This window comes from Podarcis bocagei (assembly GCF_964188305.1).
Source record: "Podarcis bocagei genome assembly, chromosome: 10".
NCBI lineage: Eukaryota > Metazoa > Chordata > Lepidosauria > Squamata > Lacertidae > Podarcis > Podarcis bocagei.
The window spans coordinates 44,554,885-44,575,290 of NC_138135.1; the positions used below are offsets into that span (position 1 = coordinate 44,554,885).

At 40.5% G+C, this 20,406-nt stretch overlaps 1 protein-coding gene across 4 annotated transcripts in view; it reads right to left on the reverse strand.

Annotated features, from left to right (window-relative positions):
• SYT1 (synaptotagmin 1) overlaps positions 1-20,406 on the reverse strand; it is a 359,848-nt gene that overhangs the window by 54,547 nt on the left and 284,895 nt on the right. For all 4 annotated transcript variants that reach the window (XM_081211253.1, XM_081211250.1, XM_081211252.1 and 1 more), the window contains exon 8: positions 333-450. In XM_081211253.1, coding sequence (XP_081067379.1) covers positions 333-450 — 118 coding nt within the window. The remainder of the gene's footprint in view (positions 1-332; positions 451-20,406) is intronic.

Sequence of the window (20,406 nt, forward strand, 5' to 3'; positions counted from 1 at the left end):
TCCTGGTTTTACTGAGGCCACTTCCAGACTGTCAGCATGTTGTGGGTAAGATTCATTCGCGTACTGGAAAATCAAGTCGCCGAGTTTAGTGGATCCAATGCTGTTGTGCAACAAACCTGCTTCAGAAGAGCCTGGACTTGATGCAGCATCATATGACCTCCCCACAAACAAATCGGGATGAATGCTCAACAAACGTGTCATCTGGAAGTCATCTCAATGTAAATGTAATGCCTGCATATGAGCAACCATCTTTATTTTTTAATGGTGAGAAACTGTTACTGGACAGCAATGTTAGCACAGCCGCTGTGGTATGCTTCCTGCCATCAGCTTACCTGATAAGCCGCCCACGTCCATCTTCTTCAGATTCTTTGCTTCTAAGATGACAACAGTCAGCTTGCCGGCAGTAGGCACATAGCGGAGAGAGAAGCAGATGTCACCTAGCTTCTCTTGCTGCAAGAAGGAGCAAGGAGAACTGTCATTTATATACCCTTTTAAAAAGTTTACGCCAGGAACATTGTTTTAAACCACAGCTTTTAATATTCAGTTTCAACTATTTCTTGTCAAGCTATTTAACAGTCAGAGAAAGGAGCCCAGGATTTTACTTGCTAAGAAATAGCAAGGAGCCAATTTATACATTACCTTTTGCCTGATTATGAAAAATATGGAATGACTCACATATGCAAGCAACCTCAACCCCCTAGAATGTAACATATGAACTGGCTCCACTAACAAAGTTCTGTGCCGAAGTTTGACACCAGGCCTTTCACAGGTATCTTTTAACTCAATGGACACAATGCTGAGGACATTCGGTCCTATTAACAAGGAGATTGAATTCTTTAACCTAAGACTGGATCCCATAAATTGTGATGGCACACAGGCTTGCTAATGTTCAGGCCATTTGCATAGTTTTTCATGTAGCTCAATAATATCATGGTGTACTTTTTTTTTAAGCCATACATGAGTGTTTGACATTCCTAACTAGTTTTTCTTCACCCACTTTTTAATCATTTTAAACAGTTAGGCTCCTTTAGAGTTGCAAACAGTCGTATTCTTCCCTACCCTTCACCAGCAGATCCCAGGTTACTACAATTTAAAACTCAGCATTAGAAACAGCTAAACACATTACAGACACAGGAACAGGTGGTCCTGAAACATACTTCTCAGCATGTTTCGGTTTAATCATTTACTTGTGTTTGATCTTGTATTATATTATGTGAACTGCCCTGCGATCTCTTCATGAAAGGTGGTATAGAAATTTAATAAATAACAAAAATAAAATAAAATCCAACAGACATCACGGGGGGGGGGGGGGAGGAGAATACAATAACAAATAAGGGTGGTTCCTTCACTCTTGGACTGACCCCAAAAAGACAATCTCTTTTGTTGTCTCCCCTTTGGGATTGGTCCACAAATGCAGTTTTCTCCTTTTCTAGGAGCACTAATTGAAGCCAGGTGTTGCTTCTATTGCTGAATTGTAGACTGGATTTTGCTGCAGATGGAAAATTACCTCCTCAGCTGGTGAAGACAGCTAGGAGCCAAAGGTTTGGTGGCAACCAACCTGGTCAACATTACAGCATGCACACATATAAATTCCATGGCAATTTCTTGCAGAAAAGGATAGATGTTAGCTTTCAAAATGGCAGGAGGTGTTACGATGCATTTCAAATTTGTACTTTCCCAAATTGTGCCTGTAACGTTAGCTCACAGTTTGCTGTTGAAAATTATTAGATAGCCCTTCAGCACGGATACTGGATTAGCTGTGGAGTGTGAGAGCAATCTGAACACTATTAGTTTTGCTGTCAGAAAAACAGCGGACTGTGCTCATTCTCATAATGCATTGTGATAAAACAGACTATTTGCAAGAGGCATTTTGCCTTTCATATATTAAGCAGGCAGCACAAGTGTTTCTGGAAGAGACACAATGGTATCTACAAGATGTCATCAATGGTTGGAAGTGCTGAGTTTTGTTCAGAACTCAACAACGTTTCACAGAAGACCCTGTAGCTACAATCAGTGGTGCTGTATTGGTAAAGGCCTTCCTAAAAATAGTGCAGCTCCGTAGCACATAGAAAGGTTGAGCTGCAATTACAAATTACAGGAGCTTTGTATTAAATGCAAAGATAAATATAGCCAAGCTTGAAGATACAAGGAGAATGTAAGCAGAGGAACACATGCTGTTCAGTAATGATCATTAAGAATATTAGGCTGGCTGTCTTCTAAGATCTATGCACAATGCTAACTGGAGAATCAGGCTTCGCTAAACACTCTAATTAGGCATTTCAGGCTTCCCAGATCTTATTTGACAGGCAGCTCTCCTTATGGTGTTCAGTTTAATTCCACAGTTATTTTGAGGGATATGATAATAAACTTTGAAGAAAGCCTTTCATTCGCAGGGAAGACTATCAACATCAAGGAGCCTGTGTAAACATAAATACCCCCAATTTCTTAACCATAGTTAAGGGTTTACAAGCTGGTTCCACATATGCACCCTCAAATAGTACCTTCCTTCTGCCATGCCATTTTCACCACACACCCAAATACTACTACTACTACTACTACTACTACTACTAATAGTTGTACCCCAACCATCGGACTGGGTTGCCCCAGCCACTCTGGGTAGCTTTAAACACATATAAAAACATAATAAAATGTCAAGTTTCAAAACTTTCCTGATACAGGGCTGCCTTCATGTGTCTTCTGAAGGTTATAGAATTGCATATCTCCTTGACATTTAATGGGAGGGTGTTTCACAGGGTGGGTGCCACTACCGAGAAGGCCCTCTGCCTGGTTCCCTGTAGCTTCACTTCTCACAGTGAGGGAACTCCCAGAAGCCCCTAAGGTGATACCTTAGTTTTACTTCAACACCGATCTTAATCTTAATAACAATTAATACTACTAGCCAGACTTTGCTATAAAGCAGGATTTGGTTATTAAGTCAATCTTGGTTCACAGTAACCAGGTTAAGATTATCAGCTGAAATGAGCAATCTTTTGGCAGTCATAATGATAATGCATATCCTTTAGTGTACCTCCGGCACCCCACACTCCCATATTACCGTAATTCTCTCTGCTTTCCTTAGTTATGGCATTCTAATATCCATCATCTGGGCAACCACTTTACTGTCTTGCATACAGCGTCCTTTAGGGCACAATTCCAACCCAGTATCTGGAGCACTCAATGTACGTTTCACTCAGTTCTATTGTATTTTATCAGCTAGCTTCAAAGAAGGTCTGAGTTCACACTACAAAGCACCAGTAAGCTATCTGCAGGCCACAGCTTGCAACCCTTTTCAAGTCAAAGGCAAAGCTCCCATGCTCTTTGAAAAGCCCCCACACACTGAAGTACACAATATCTATCATCTATTGATCCATCCATCCATCCATTGATAGATAAGCAGATATTAGTAGAAACCTGTCCTACGTCTTCCACAAATACATCCAGAATTTCAAAGATGTTCCTCTGGGATGCGTTTATATCTTCCAATTTTGAGTGCTAGCATGTGACATGCTGTACTTAAAAAGAAAAGAAAAGAAAACCCTAGCTAGAGGTGTAGTTTTGTAAGATAATTGCAAATCCCTGCCAGGCTAAGAGGTACAGTGAAGTGCCTCTGCTGAGGTGATTATCTCACAGAGGTGCTTTATTGTCATTAGGTTTAGCTTTCAACTTTTTAATGTATAAATAATTAATTTCAGCCATTGCTCTGATCATTGGATGGAAACTTTCGGCTAGCGTTAGAGCTGTCCAACTGTGAGGTTCGTAGAGGTTAACCTCTTTTCTCTGAGCATTCAGTTGCCAATCAGAAGGCTCCTTCTGCTCAAGCAGCTTGATAATTTCCTTACGCACAATGCTGCCGCCACTGAACAGAACCAAAATGAGTTCAAAGCTTTAATCGGCAGCATAAGCACCACTTCCTGCTTTACAATAAAGGATAATTTAAAGCATCACTGAACCAGAAACTGTCCTGCTAAAAAAAAAAAAAAGTGAAAAAGGCTCCAAGCGGCTTAACTTGAAATAAAAAACAAAACCCCCCTCACTTCCTAGTGATGTGCGTCCTAGTGATGTATTGAGCAAAGCTTAATGAAAAGAGGTTGATATCTTGCAGTATTCGACTATCTCTAGGAAATGTACACTTGAATATTCTATATGCTTAAACAAAACAAAACAAAAGGCGACTATGATGAAGAAGAAGAGTGTAATCCTTCGGTCCCTGGGAGAGGATAAGTTTTTTTGTGGGTGTCCCTCTTGACTGGTGGAGAGCAAGAGAGGTCTATGGGAAGTGGACAAGTTCTGTCCACAGAGGCAAGCACAAAATATGGACTGAGGAATGTTTTGGATCCCAAAGAACCAAGGCCTGCCCATTTCCTTTGTGGCATGCCCCTGTATCTGGGGGGGGGGGAGAGCAGAAATACCCCCCCCCCCGGAAAAAGAGAAAAAAATGGAGATACACCCATTCATACACGCACACCTTTCACCATGCTGGCGATTGTCCCTCACCCACACACTTTGGATTGCTCTGTTAAATACTGTTATTGTTAAAAAACGAACTCTGTTTTGGGTGAATGAGACGAGCATGTCCCCAAATAGTAAGTTTCCTTATATAGTTTCACAAACTATATTTATTATTGAAGAGTCTAGAAGAAGCCCGCCCCTGGGCTTTAAACTTTGGCATACTTACCTAAGGATAGGTGGGAAGAATGCCATTCAATCCACATTTTGATGTGAAAACACCTAATATGGATTGTCCGAACCAATACAGAAACTGAAATGCAGCTTACTTTTGAAATTCACACTAAAAATCCCCCCATGCAATTCTCTAGCCAAAGCAAATGCACAAAAATGTGCGTATTAGAGAGAATTGAACACAAAATGCATGTATATGTGAAAATAACGTACAACTGCTTGCAAAAATTGTATATAAAGCAAAATTACAGACAAAATGGAGACATGCATGAAAATGGTTATGGCTATGCGGAATTTTGAAAGTAATAATAATTGCAAATGGATGTGGAAAAGGAGCAAAACAAAGTTAAATAAAGAGACTGAGATTCACAGGTGCATGCATCTCTATCTGGGAGTAAGTGCCACTGAAAACAATGACACTTACTTCTGAGTAGGCATGTATGGAATTGCACTGTCCTTACGTAGATTAATACTACAGTGGTGCCTCGCAAGACTAAAAGAATCCGTTCTGTGATTCTCTTCGTCTAGTGGTTTTTTCGTCTTGCAAAGCAAGCCCATTGACGGATTAGCGGATGAGCGCTATTAGCGCTATTAGCGGCTTTTAGCGGCTTATCTGCTGATCGGATCAGCTGATAAGCGGCTTAGCGGCTTAGAAAAAGGGGGGGGAGAAAAAAAACCAGCAGGAACTCGCAAGACATTGTCGTCTTGCGAAGCAAGCCCATAGGAGATTCGTTTTGCGAAGCACCTCCAAAACGGAAAACTCTTTCGTCTAGCGAGTTTTCCGTCTTGCAAGGCATTCATCTTGCGGGGCACCACTGTACTAACAGGTCTGAAAATGACCCAAAGGAGTTGTTATAGTTTGTATTATACACAGCATCTGTCTGGTCTAACAAGCAGAAAATCAAACTAATTGGTAATAATGGATAAAGCAGCTGCTATGGTTGCTGCTAAAGTTTGTTGTATAGTAGGCAGACTATAGGAGACAGGCACATGCAGTTGTGCTACTTCTTAATGGTTCTTGAAAATAATTATCCTTGCTTGGATAGCTGTACTGGAAATAGAAACTAAGAGGGTAAGATTGAACAAGTTTGACTTTGTATAATTTGTTTTGCTCTTTGTATACATTTTTATAATTCCAAGTATTTGTCTTTTCATTTCTTGTGCAGGCAGTGCTTTTTTGCGGGGGAGGGGGGACACGCAGGCGTACACATACCCCTAAACATTTTGTGAATCTTTGTACTTTTGTCCACTTACTGTATTTATTTTTCCCAATTTGAACTATAAAATGGTGATTTTCTTGAGTAAAAGTAAGAGTACCCTTAAACATTTTTTAAAGAAAAAAAGCACTGTGTGCAGGAATTAAATATCTTGCATTTGAACAAGTTTTATACCTACTCCAGTTACAAAGCTTTTATACTGAAACCAATGGTAAAGTGACAAGGTTTATAATATTATTTTTTTTAAAAAAGATCTCTCTCTCTCTCTCTCTCTCTCTTGCTCTCTTGCTCTCTTACACACACGTGCGCGCGCGCGCGCGCACACACACACACACACACACACACACACACAGTGTTTGGCCACTAATGACTTTATGTTGAAACATATCTGGTTGATTCACTTAAGGAACACTCACTTTTAACTGAAATTTGGAACATAAGCAGGAAATAGGAGTTGCATTCTTAATATTTATAGTATGTATGGATTTTTTTTTAAAAAAGGTTTGTATAACCTACAATTGAGTGTTTTATCTTAACTTAGTTTTTCTGGAGTTGCACTCTGTTAGAGAATGGAACCTTTTTCTTTCTTTCTACGGTTACAGACCATAAAACCACTGCCAACGTTTTACAAAAATGGACCTGAACATTCTATTTCTACCAACTTCAAAGAAAGTAATTATAAACGGATGAACAGATGGAATTTTGGTCCAATAAAGACCTGCTATTAAATCTGATCATTTTTGGAAATGCGGGTAGTCAAGAGCAGGCTTCAGGCACTGATGGAGAGATGATAAGATAATGCCTAAGTTCTGGAGACAACCAACAAAGATAATTTAGGATACCCTTTCCCTACGGATCACGTCAGTAGTACATCTTGGTTATTGGGGGAGATTATGTCAGAAAAAGAGATGTGGAAATGGCTGCTAATTAAATTATGGAAACCAAAATAGAATCCTGACTCTATTTAAACCTTTAAATGTGCCATCCATAGATTATGGAGAAGTACATAGCTGGCAAATTTCTAAAATGCCATGGTTACAAATTTAGTAGGACTCAGAGAAAGAAGACAAGAAAATTATTCTTTCTATGACAGATTGAAGAAGTTTATTTACTTCTGGAATGTAACATAAGGGCATAATGATGATAAAGATCCATTAATGCCTCTGTAAAGGAATTATGACTACTTGGCTCATTAATTACGGTCCTGGCACAAAGACTAGTGGATTACTCCAGTAACTGTAGGGTAGCTAATTCAAGATCATTATCACTATTCATGTTTCTAAATCAAAATACCATATCATGTATGTATTCTGTACATATGCAGGAAGGGGAGAATCTTAAAAATAACTATATAATCCAGTGACCGTTTATGCAAGTGTCATTCTACTGAATCTTAACAGGAATGCAGTCAATGGATCATGACCAATTCTTTAACCGTGGCTATCACTTTTTCAAGGAAATATCTATTCCTTTTCATGATAAACTGGTCATTCCTCATCACATTTGTGTCAGTGTCATCAAGACAACTACTGAGGATCCAAAGTTGCTCAAACATCAGTCAGACCGTGAGGGGGCCAGGCAACTGTGGCAGCTGACTTTATTCACATGAATTGTGCCAATTAACCTCCTACAGAGAGCAGATTGATCATTCTGACCATAATACTCTGTGTGAGTCATCGTTTACTAGCCTTGTCCTTCTAGTATTTATAACGATATTTTAACCATTTCTAGAAAGCGCTTTTGTCAAAGAGAAAAACAAAAAAAGATTAATGGGGGCGTAAATGCCATCATTATGGACTGAACATGCCACTTCAAGGCCAACAGTTTCAAAGTAATTACAATCAGCTGCCTCTTGCAGAAACTAAGGTGAAAGGTACTTAAGTTTCCATCTCAAGTACCTTTTGTGAATGAAGCTGCACTTTCACGTCCAAACAGGAGGCCAAGATTTGGAAATTAGATTGCCTATGGCTTAAATGAGGAGCTAAATATATTTACCTCCTAAGTAACGGAAAACTTATTTCTAAATAGGTAAAAAAAAAAAGCGAATAAGGAACTTGAGCTCGCACTGCAAAAGAATGACAGGGTATATATTTTTTAATCTCCCCCGCACATCCTCTACCAAATAGATGCAATTTTATATCCAGTCATTCACTATGCTTTAATGATTGCATCTTATTCCATTCCACCACTTGGCTTCTTCCAAGACCCTGCCCGATCACATTTCTACATGTCATTCACGTTTATGCAAGCCACTGTGTAAAGCACAATTAATTTAACTCAGAATGGCACATTAATATTATTACTTTTGACAGCAGGGAAAACTTATTAACTATAACACGTTGCAAGGCTCTTCTCTCTGCAAGAACAGTTTTTTAAGTGCAACACAGAGAGCAAATGTAATACATTCACAGGATGTTCTTTTTGGATTACTAGGCATTATAAAAAGTCAAACACCAAAGCCTTCCCATAATTATGGCACAATTATGTAGCTATTGTAGCTGGTCTAAAGATAATCTTCATCCTATTGTATCGGGCCAAGGCAAGCAATAATAGCTTGCCCTTGCTTGATCTTTAAAAACCTTCCAATACTAGAGCCATGTACGCATTTAAAGTTCAGTTAATGCATTTCACATTATCAAGAGATTGTCTCGGAATCTAAAAGTGATTGTTGCCACAGATTGAAAACTACACACTGCAGATCTGATAATGCACAGGCTAAAATCACAGGGGCAAGGTAATAAATCTTTTGTAGCTAACCAGTAGAGTAAAAGGTTTCCTTCCAACATGGCTACTAATCTATATAATGCCATGTTACAGAGAAAAGTAAGAAAAGGGATCCTTCTTCTGAACCCCTTAGCTAAATTACATTCATTCTTTCACATAGTAGATGATTGTCTGCAGGATTTGGTCTGGCAGAGTTGGTCTGTTGCAGAGGTGGGGTACCTGAGGCCTGGAGGCCAAATGCAGAACCCTCAAGGCCTTTCTGTCCAACCCTTAGAACACACCCTGGGCCACTGCTCTCCGCTCCCCAGGCTACAGTCTTCACTGTTCTTGCCACATACCCTTCTCAAGTGCCTTGGTAACGTGTTTTGCTTACTTCCCTGCATGGGCTTTTGCCTGGTTGGAATGTAGCCTACTGTACAAAGGTAAGCGTCACATCCAGTGCTCTGCCCAACTTTTGCCTATGGCTCCACCTATACTGGCATGAACCCCCCCCCACCCAAAAAAAATGTTGCCTACAAAGGAATGTGGCCCTGAGCTATCCCCTCCTGGTCTATTGCATTGTGAGAATAGCAAACAATCTGAGAATGTTACGTGAACTAATTTAATTGCTAACATTCTCTGTAAGGATACAGGAGGAACTTTATATGTGTGCTGTCAACAAACACACTTCTGGTTGGTTGGTGCTCAAACACACATGCGTGAATGAGTATGGTCCAGTTTCTGGTGTTGATAGGAAAGTGAGGAATGCATATATAAAAGAACTGAAAAACAGTAGCAAGCTGCTAGAATTCAGTAATGTTGGAATTAAGCATCCTGACATAACACATCACTGAAGAAGAGCACTGTGTAACAACCTCCCCCAGCTGCTGTCCTGGTGACTACAACCCGCATCATTCTTAACCATTGGCCATATTGGCTGGGGATGATGGGAGCTGCTGTCCAACAACAGCTGGATGACACAAGGTTGAGGAATGCTGGTGTAGGATATAAGATACACATACGGCAGGGTAGGGATAGGTTGGGACTCCAAACCCCATCAGCTCCAGCAGGCAAGGCCAATTGTCAGGGATGATGGGAGCTGCAGTCCAGCAACATCTGAAGGGTCATGGGTTCCCTATTCCTGCAGAAGGGCTTCCATGCTGACTCTTGCTCTGTTTTTGATGCCTGTTCAAACAATCCTTGTTTAGGCAATCCTACCAAGACCTGGAATTCCATTCTGTATACTTGTTTTCAAAAATGCCAATTTTGCCTGTATTTTATATTGTCTACTGTTCTAAAATCTGTTTTTATTTTTAAAAACTATTTTAAAATGAATATTTTGTAGGTTTTTCTCTAAACTGCTTAGAGGATTTCCCCCCCATATATATATATTAAAAAGTGGCCTATAAATCTTGCTAAATAAATAACTAAATAAATTCCTTCGCTGCTTCTCCCTAGGAGGGCAATTTAAAACTTCTGAGTAACCATGCTTTTTATGCCCTCCTAGCTATTTGGACTGCTGAGAATTTTACAGTTTTCTTTCTTCCATTAATATTTCATAGTGTTCTTCTGCACTGCTCTGATACCTTTTGGGGAAGAGGATATAAATAATTTTAAATAGATTAATAATATACCCTGCCCCAAATGGTTTGCAGGAATAGCTACCACAGATGGGAAACTAATTCATTTAGTAATCAGAACTTGTACAGCTTTGGAACAGAAGCAGAAACAGTCCTATGGGCATCCATCATTTTTTCTCCCACTGTCACTGCAACACCCCAAGGACTTCCTTATCTTCCTACCATGGGAAGATGCATGAGGTGTACCCACCTACATGTGGCGGTAACGCATACGCCTTCAGAGGAGCCACATAAATTATTATGCTTTAAGGCGTTTGAGTGGAAGAAAGGAAGGCAGATTTGCAAGTCATTTGCACAACCAGCTGTTGTGACATCCTGTAACATCTTCAGATGAGACAAAAAGAAAAGCTCCACTCAGGAAATAGTTGGCACAATAGGAAATTAGAGTAATAATGTTACATATACAAGACATACACTGAAGTGACACAGCAATATAATAAGCTGCAGTGATGCTGGGAGACTGGAATGCCTGCTCTCTGGTCTCATCTCTCTACTTTCCTACTTTCCTATTTCCTCCTTGTCCAGATCTTTCTCCTCCTGCACCCTCCTCAACCTTTTTATTTCTCCCATCCAACCTATTAGTCACTTTGAAAGCACTTTTTTTTTTTAAAGGTGGGGTGGTGAACCTCCAGCCTTCCCATTTGGCCTGAGAGACTCCGTCAAGCAAAACCCACCTGCAGAGGTAGGTGAAGGTGTGGGTGGGCTGAAAGGGGGTTTCAAAGTGCACCAGCTGATCAGTAGTGCCTGCAGAGTTCTGCATAAAGCCCTGTGCATTGGGCTTTGCAAGTGCTATGATTGGCTGTCCAATGAGGTTTGCAAAGCCCCAGACACCCAAAGCAGTTTGCCATAGGAAGGGAGCATTCAGATGTGGGAGTTGTTCCATTAATTTTTCCTGTTATAATGCTGGCGCTTCTGTCTTGGTTTCTAACATTCCTTTTATATTGCATTTCCTGTCGTGCTATTGAACCGTGGCCTTTTGCTTGAGATACCACCATGTTCTACTACATTTTCTTCACACCAAGGGGCGTAGTGTGACACAGCCAACTCTCACATAGCTCCTTCCTTCCTCAAATTGTCAGCCAGAGACACGCATGCATGCCCTCCATATTTCCATACTTAGCTACTAAAAACACACATGCACACCTTTTCTTTTCCATGATCTTCAACCATACACAGTCTCTCTCCCCTTGAATCATCCCCCATACACATCCGTTCTTTTCCCAGAACTTATACAGATATGTGTACCCAATCTCTCCAAAGATGCGTATATATGAGCATGTGTGTGCATGTACACATGTGTGTTCTGTCTCATATATACACATACACACAAGATCTTCATAATGGGCTGCTAAATATTTTCTTCTCGTTACCAGTTTGATAAATGTAGTCTTAAGATAGTCATACATTGTTTCAAGTGGTCTACAAGTTGGAGGTTAAAACATTTGGACATCACTGACCAAAAAAATGGTTTAACTTAAGGAAATTTGAAAAGAGATTGTAAAAATGCGGTGAAAGTACATAAATATTTTCTAACCTTCCTCATAATATTGGAACTTGGGATCACCCAAATAAAGCTGACTGGAAGGAGAAACTCACATCTTCAATGGGTGGCAATAGCTACTAGCTTAGATAGTGGACCAATTAATTGTGGATGTACCTAATAACGGTTATATAAGAAACTTCTAAATATAAACCTCTAAATATATCAGATGAGAAAATCTTAGGACAGTCCATTGATTTCAAATTCTTCTTATGAGCTTCCAAAGCCATCTGCCTACCCATGTTGGAAACAGAACCCTGGATATACTTTGATTTGATCTGACAAAGCCTTTCTTACGTTCTTATGAAGTAATGTGTCTTTTTTATTACTAAACCACCTTGGATAAATTATGACTGAAAAACTGTCTTCTCATTATAAAGTGCACATTCTCAATTCACTGACGGGTATTCACTATTAAGTATTTCCTTAGCACCATACAGCATGTCTAAGGCTATTAAAGCAATTTACAATGGGAATCCAATTGCTACACTTTTCATTACTGTGCTTTGTGCAAGACGTTCGTTTCTTTTTGTTTAATAAATACGTTCTGTCTATCATAGCTACGATACAAAGTGCTTTAAATGTCAGTTCAGCAAGTAGTTAAACTAAAGTGAAAATACAACAAGATCTGAAAAGAGGCTAAGTGGTTACTATGGTAATCTGACATGGTCTAAATTGGCATTTAAAAACTGGCAGGAGGAATGCAAAGAAAATGACTAAGCTTTCTTTTTTCTCAGGCTGCTCCTCCCAACTCTTTGTCTATAACCTTTTCAGAAATGCATATTTTTCCCTCCATTGCTTTTTGGCATCATCGAGGGAGAAATTCTCCTGTATAAGGCCCAGAAGAATAAGCTTCCTGCTGGATCATTCACTTCACAATAAAAAAGTTTGCAACAAATCGGGGGCCTGTGTGATTGTTTAATTTTTGTACAGCACTTAAGTATAATAAAAAAGAATAATGAGAAACTCTGTGGTGGTAAAAGTGAAATGCAGCTTTCCCAGCCTCTCTACCTGGCGCATGAAATTCTTCCCCAAGACCCAACCCTTTGTTGGTCCAAGTGTTTTTGATAGGCAAGAATGAGTTCTTGAACTTTGCTAATGTTTCTTCCTTGTCATGGTGGAGAATACAAAGGGGTGTGTGAGTGTCACAAGAACATACAGTGGTGCCTCACAAGACGAAAATAATCTGTTCCGCGAGTCTCTTCATCTAGCGGTTTTTTTGTCTTGTGAAGCAACCCTATTAGCGGCTTAGCGGATTAGCGCTATTAGCGGTTTAGCGGCTATTAAAGGTTTAGCGGATTAGCGGCTAAAAGGCTATTAGCGGCTTAGCGGCTTAGATAAAGGGAGGGGGAAGCGAAAAAAAATCGGAACACTTGCAAGACGTTTTTGTCTTGCGAAGCAAGCCCATAGGGAAATTCGTCTTGCGAAGCAGCTCAAAAACGGAAAACCCTTTCGTCTAGTGGGTTTTCCGTCTTGCGAGGCATTCGTCTTGCGGGGCACCACTGTACCAGTCAGTAATCACATAGTTCAAGGTTGGATTTAAGTCTTCACTTGCTTAAACACAAGCTTGGTTTCTGTTGGCAAGAGCTGTTCAACAGTGGAATGGTCTTCTTTGGAAGATGGCGGACTCTCCTCCTACTTGGAGGCTTTCAAGCAGAGGCTGGATAGCCATCTGTCATGGATGCTTTAGTTGATATTCTTGCATTGTAGGGGGTTGGACTAGAAGGCCCTCGGTGTCCCTTCAATCTCTGCAATGCTATGATTCTATGAAGAATCGGTGGCTCTTCAGATGTTGCTGAACTAAAATCCCCAAGAGCCCCAACAAGCATGATTGATAGCCAAGGATGATGGGAGCTGTAGTTCAATAACATCTGGAGAGCCACAGGTTTATCACACCTGCTGTGAAAGCAAGTGCTGATGTAGGAAATGCAAAAGGCAAACACAAAGTTCCACAATGCAGAGTATTGCTTTAGTTTCAAAAGCGGGGTAGCCTTCCTGTGGTTTGATGCTTTACCTACATAACAAATGGATTTCATTACCTCGCCTGAAGTTCTTGGGGTGGGTTATCATCTGCCCATACATAAATAAGAAAAATAAAAGTTAAACAAGACTGTTCTCTCCTAATTTGTTTTTTTTTTCTTGGTCCCTTTCCCATAGCTCCCTCATTCAAGCTTCTTCCAGCCTGCTGCTTAATCTGCCATCCACTAGTGAACTGCTGCCTTTCTCCTGTTCCATTTTCATCAATTCTGTGCCTAGCTTCAGGGAGTCTGACTTTCCCTGAAGCTATGCAACACACATAGCAATTATGTATAACATTAACAAGGCTGAATGGAGGAAGGTTAGAAAGATGTTGTCCTGACTTGTAGCTCATGTGATCTCTCCTATACAATTTTCACCAGCTATCCTACAGACTGGAGATGTTCTTTCAAGCTCTCGCAAAGCCTAACAAATACTTTACACAGCACTTCTTATCTCTTAAAGTGCTTCACCAACATTGACTTATTAATCGGCTGTTCTGTAGGGAAATGGGGAAAAGTCATGAAGCTGGTTTTTAAATTTGCTTGGGTCACGAGATACAGAAGGAAGCCTCTCATGTCTCATTAAAACCCCATCCTTTGATTTTATCCCTGACCCTTTTAAGGAGAAAGGGCTGGGAAACAGACTGAATTTTTAGTTAGTGCAATGAAGAGGGCAACAGCTTGTCAGATGCGTCTTCCTGTTCCACAGCCGCTCATTAAAACTCTGCGTTATTATGTACAACAACAGAATTCTGTGTAAAGAGCAGTTAAGATAAAGACTTAAGAGAGAAGATGGACTAAGGTCAGTTTAGGTGATTAAGCAAGTGGTCATGACCATCATTAATGGAAGCTAAAATATGCTTCCACCCTCAGGGGTCACAACCAAACTATTTCAAGGATTAATTTCCCCATCATTAATTGCCAGCTTTCTTATGATTCTCTATCAGCAAAAAGTTTAAAAATAAATAAATAAGTGAAAACTTGTCATAACAATTTGTATTATTATAACTGAACAGACTGCCTGCAAATTTGGCTTTCTGTGACAAATGTTACATTCTGCAATTAAAGTAAAGATAAGTCTGTTTTTAAAAAATGTCTTAGCAGTAATTAAACATAATTACACTTGTTGTACTATTTTGGATGGGATCCAGTTGCTTAGGATTTTAAGTCTATTTTAATCATGCTTTTTTCTGGAATTAGTGGGGCAGGCTGTGGTACCATGAGCACTAACAAGACAAGCACGTGCCCCTCAATGCACATCTGGCCTAATTAAACACAGTTTCCATTTTTGCTGTTTTACTTGGTATCTTTAGGATATTGAAGCGTTACAATAAAGTCTTGCCATCTACCTACGCAAGCCATGAACCAAAGACAATTTAGCACAGATTGGGAAAATCGCAGTAGAACTTCCATAGCTGAAATACATAAGATTTCTAAGCCGCAGACTCATAGGAGAAACATCTATATTACAATAACTTGCCCTAAAGTAGAATTCTCTACGTAGCAACACATATTTGTCTAGACCGTTTAACTGATAACATTGCAGTGTGCCCTAGGATATTCTTGTGGAAAAGCTGGTAAAATATGGGCAGGATGAGGTAACCATTAGGTGGATTTGTAGCTAGTTGACTGACCAAACCCAAAGAGTGCTCACTAATGGTTCTGGGCCCACTGTCATTCAACGTCTTTATAAATGACTTGGATGAAGGTATTGATGGGCTGCAAATGACACCAAATTGGGATGGGTAGCCAATGCCACAGAAGACAGAAACAGGATTCAATATGGCCTTAACAGATTGGAGAACTGGGCCAAAACTAATAAAATGCATTTCAATAGGGACAAATGTAAGGTTCTACATTTAGGCAAAAAGAACCAGCTGCACAAATATAAGATGGAGGGGGCACATGGATTGACAGTACTACATGTGAAAAGGATCTAGTAGACAGCAAGCTTAACATGCGTCAACAGTATGATGTAACAGCAAAAAAGGAAAAAGGGGGGCGGGGAGCTAATGCTGTTCTAGGCTGTATAAACAGAACAATGGTGTCCAGATCAAGGGAAGTAATAGCTCTATTCTGCCTTGGCCAGACCACAAATGGAGTACTGTGACCATTTCTGGGTACCACAGTTTAAGAAAGATATTGACAAGCTGCAACATGTGCAGAGTAGGGCGACCAAGTTGAAACTAAGCCTTATGAGGAATGGTTGAATGAATTGGGTATGTTTAGCCTGGTAAAGAGGAGGCTGAGAGGAGATAAGAAAGCCATCTTCAATTGTCATATGGAATGTGGAGCAAGTTTGTTTCAACCAATGGATTCAAATTTTAAGAAAGGAGATTCCACCTAAACATCAGGAAGAACTTTCTGATGGTAAGAGCTGTTTGACAGTGGAATGGACTCCCTTAGAAGGTGATGGATTCTCCTTCCATGGAGGTTTGTAAGCGGAGATTGGATGGCCATCTGTTATGGATGCTTTAGTTGAGACTGCTGCACACGGGTTTGGACTAGATGACCCTTAGGGTCCCTTCCAACTCAGCAATTCTATGAAAGATGCACAAGGAGCCCCAAGGGCCAGCAGAACATATTTGGCATGAGATGGGGTCTGCTGTAGGCTCTGAATTATTGGAGGTGAAGTGTGCAGACTGAAATAATCTCAACAACAGGTCAAGGTTTACATCAGTCCTGAAGATCACAAAATATTGCATAAGATAAGAAGTGTGCTAAACTGCAAGACGAAATCAAAACTACGAAGTTTTACCTCATCTTTTAAAAGTAAGTTTTCTTTTCAAAGTAATGCTAAATTATTCTAACATAGCACGCTTGCTTTCAAGAAAATAATTTATCAGGCATAAAGAAAAACAAACCTCATCTAACTTTCCAGTTAATCACTAAACAATGGCAATTCCCCACATTTATCGGTTGCTCACTTGAGTGCGTCAAGCACATAATCAGAAAGATGCTAAGACACAAAAAACAACAACATTGAAGGCTTACTTCATTTATCATGGAAAACATTTATTGCATGAATACAATCATCCAACAGGCATGTCATTTTCTGAAACAAGAAAGATTTCCAAACATAATAGAGGATGCTGAGCTATACTTCTGCACTGACTGCAGTCAGGATTATTATTATTATTTGCAGTGGAAACCCTCCCCTGTTCTTATCACTGCTGGAATGAAGCTATGACTCATAAGTCTACAGTGTATGTGACTTACACTTTAATGCACAGGTGTTCATTGGCACGGCAAGATGCTATACCAAAGAACACGACCGGGACCAGCACAACAATCGGAACCATGAAGAGCCCTGTGCTTTTATTATGTCAAATGAACACAGGTTTTGACAAAGAGGAATAACCACGTATACTGCAGTATTAGCCTTCTGGCAGTGCAATCCTACACAGGTCTGCTCAGAAGCAGACCTCATTAAGTTTAAAGGGAACTTAAGCCCATGTAACTGCATAAAGGATTTCAGCTGAAGCTCCATGTGTAGCATAGTAGCTAAGGGGCAGTTCAAATCCGGCCTCTACCGTAAAGCTGCAGGCTGTCCTTAAGTGAGCCCCTCTCTCTAAGCCGCAGCCTCCTCACCCCAACTGCAGCACAAGTGTAATAATACTGATCTACCTTTCAAAGCTGTAAGGCACATTCCAAAGGGAAAGCTCAAAATCTGCAGCCCAGGGGTCCCATAGCTTTGCAAACTGGAGAGAGAATCACCCCACTCTGCACAGCTAAGCATAGGTCGCAACCTATCCTATTGGATACAACATAATGCTTATTTGAAGCCTAATTTTGAGAGCGGGCCCTGTGGGCATCAGGGAAGGCTTCTTGCATCTGTATCTGTACCTGTGGGCACCACTTTGGGGACTCCTGAGTTATTTCTTCTTTGACTTATTCCATGCCATAGGAATCTCCCCAATCTTTATATGGTACACACTAAGGTGCATGGCCCAAATCATTTGCTTTTAACTGGTGTCACGAGCCTCTTGGTTACGTTTGCCTTTAGAGACTATCCCATTGAACATCCCATATTCTATAGAATGGTAAAAAATCTCCCTGGTGCATGTTTTGAAAAATTCAGAAGAAACAGAATTGAGTGAGAAAGTGTCCCAGTGCTCCCTGCCTTGCCTTACAGGCCTTTTCTCTGGGCGGCTTCCAACAAAATAGTAAAATAAAGTAATCCATCAAACATTAAAAGCTTCCCTAAACAGGGCTGCTTTCAGATGTCTTCTAAAAGTCTGGTAGTTGTTGTTCTCTTTGACATTTGGTGGGAGGGCATTCCACAGGGTGGGTGCCACTACCGAGAAGGCCCTCTGCCTGGATCCCTGTAACCTGTAAGCTAAGACTGCTGAACAGACTCCTGGGCTGGGGTCTTGTCTGGGGGTGTTGTTGGGTAATGGGTTGTTGCTGTTGGCTTTCTGTATCTTTATTATATGTTGTGATTTACGTTGCAAATTGTTTTGTTTGGTTGTGTATTTTTAAATGTTTTGTTTTGACTACTTTTGTTATGTTGTAAGACACATTGAACACGGTTTGAACTGTGGAACAGTGGCATACAAATAAAATTATGTATGTATCAGGGGTCTGCTTGCAGGGGAGGAGGGAGAGACAGAAACATACAGAGAGCCCCCTCCTCTGTTGAGCAGCTGCACTTTGTCAGAGTCGGGGAGGGGGAGTTTTCAGGAGACACGGAAGATGAGAGAAAGGGGAGCCAAAACATTGCTACCAGGGCAGACAATGTGCAGCTTCCATTGCATAGTTTTCCACGTAAGGAAAAAAGGTGGAGAGGGGTTTTTCCCGGTTTTCTATGCTGGAGGGGAAATAGGAAGAAGGCACTTCCAGATTCTGCTAGCGATTTAGACAGACATGGTTTTGGAACTTCTGCACTGTACATAAGTTTTGCACTCAATAAAACCTGAAAAGACAGGCTGGAGTCGTGGTTCTTATCTTTGTGAGCAACCACACTCCCTTATGACAGTATGTATGTATGTATGTATGTATGTATGTATGTATGTATGTATATTATCACTCTTGTGCACAGCAATCTTGCTTCTGGGTAATGGTCATGCTGTGTAGGCTCCAGGTATTGCAGCCAGGGTGTCTACAAATGCTAGCTTCCTTTAGCAGCCCAGCCTCTCTCTACCTTTGCTCCTAATTCTACCCCCAGTTCCATCTTCATCCCCCATCCTTCTAGCATGTTCAGATGGTTTTCAGAAGAGAACAGGGGTTTCTCTTGTTTGTATTGTGGTATGGAGAAGATAAGAAAAAGCAGCAGTCTCTCTGCTGCTTTCTTTTAAGAAAATCTTCTCCAAACAGCTGCAGGAGTGACAAAACTTTGCCTCTTTTCCAAGTCCTCTGGCAAGCATGCAGGGCTTGGGAGAGAGAAAGGGTTACGTCTATGTGCAGGGAGGTATGGACGAGATAAGAACCAGCAGGAATAATGCCTGCTTTTTATTTAAACAAATCTCCATGCGAGGGAGCTTCCAGCCTTTCTCTAATTTTGAGGTGGCATTCAATCACATACTCGCAAATTCAAGTTGAGCAATTCAAGTTAATTTTGGTGCTCTTGCACAACAAACCTGTTTCTCTCCCCCACCCTCCTCCATCAGACCTTTGCAAGAATAAAAAAAAACAAAAACAGGAAAGTGCATGGGAATACATGGATTAACATTTGCTTCACACAAATGAATCAGAAAGAATGCTCATTAAATAGCTGACTTTTGTCTATCCTTCCTTCAAACCTTAGGTCAGCATAGGAGGATGAATACTCAACAGTCATCTGGAAGCCACCTGAGAAAGCACAAGCCCTTTTGTGGTTGCTAGAGGGCTGGACAGAGAGGCAAAAGTCCCATTAACTATGAACCCCTCAATCTGGTTCCTCCCCTACAAGAAATTATGCCATAGTTTTGTACTAGTTTTGCATCACCAGCCTCAGGTTTTGTGATACTGCCTACAAGTGAGTAGTGACACATCAAATCAGTGTTCATAATTAGCATCCTCCCAAAATCAAAATGGCAGAACCTCCTCCAAACCTATAGGTCTCTGACCTACGGTAAACTTTTCCTTCACCCAAACATCTTGCAAAAAGCTTTTGTCTTTCTTCTCTCACCTACCCATATCCCTCAGTATTATTTGTTTACTGAGGGTGGAGGACAGTGTGGTTTTAGTGTTACAAAGGTGCAAGAAGTATGCAACGAGATAATAAATAAAACAAGGATACCAAACGGATCTCAAAATTGTTGTTGTTTTAATTTATTCTAGCAGAATATTTTCTAAGTGTTTATGAGCTACTTATATTCCCTCAGATTAACAGGAGTCAAAACAGATTCTGCCCACTGTGGGAAAATGATTGCTTGTACATGAGAGCATGAGCAAAGTTCTTATTGTTGTTCTTATTGTTCTTATTGTTATTATAAGTCCCTTATAAAAGCCCTGGACACTCACTGTCCGTGGTTCCCCCAGGACGGAACTTGGGGGTTAGATGATTGGAAAAAAATTGGACACTTCTTTCAAAATCATCCACAAATTGATGTCAAGGTTTTGCATGCCTGGGGTAACGTCTACAAAGCTATGTCGTGTTTAACTCCTTCAAACATTCTTCTGGCTGC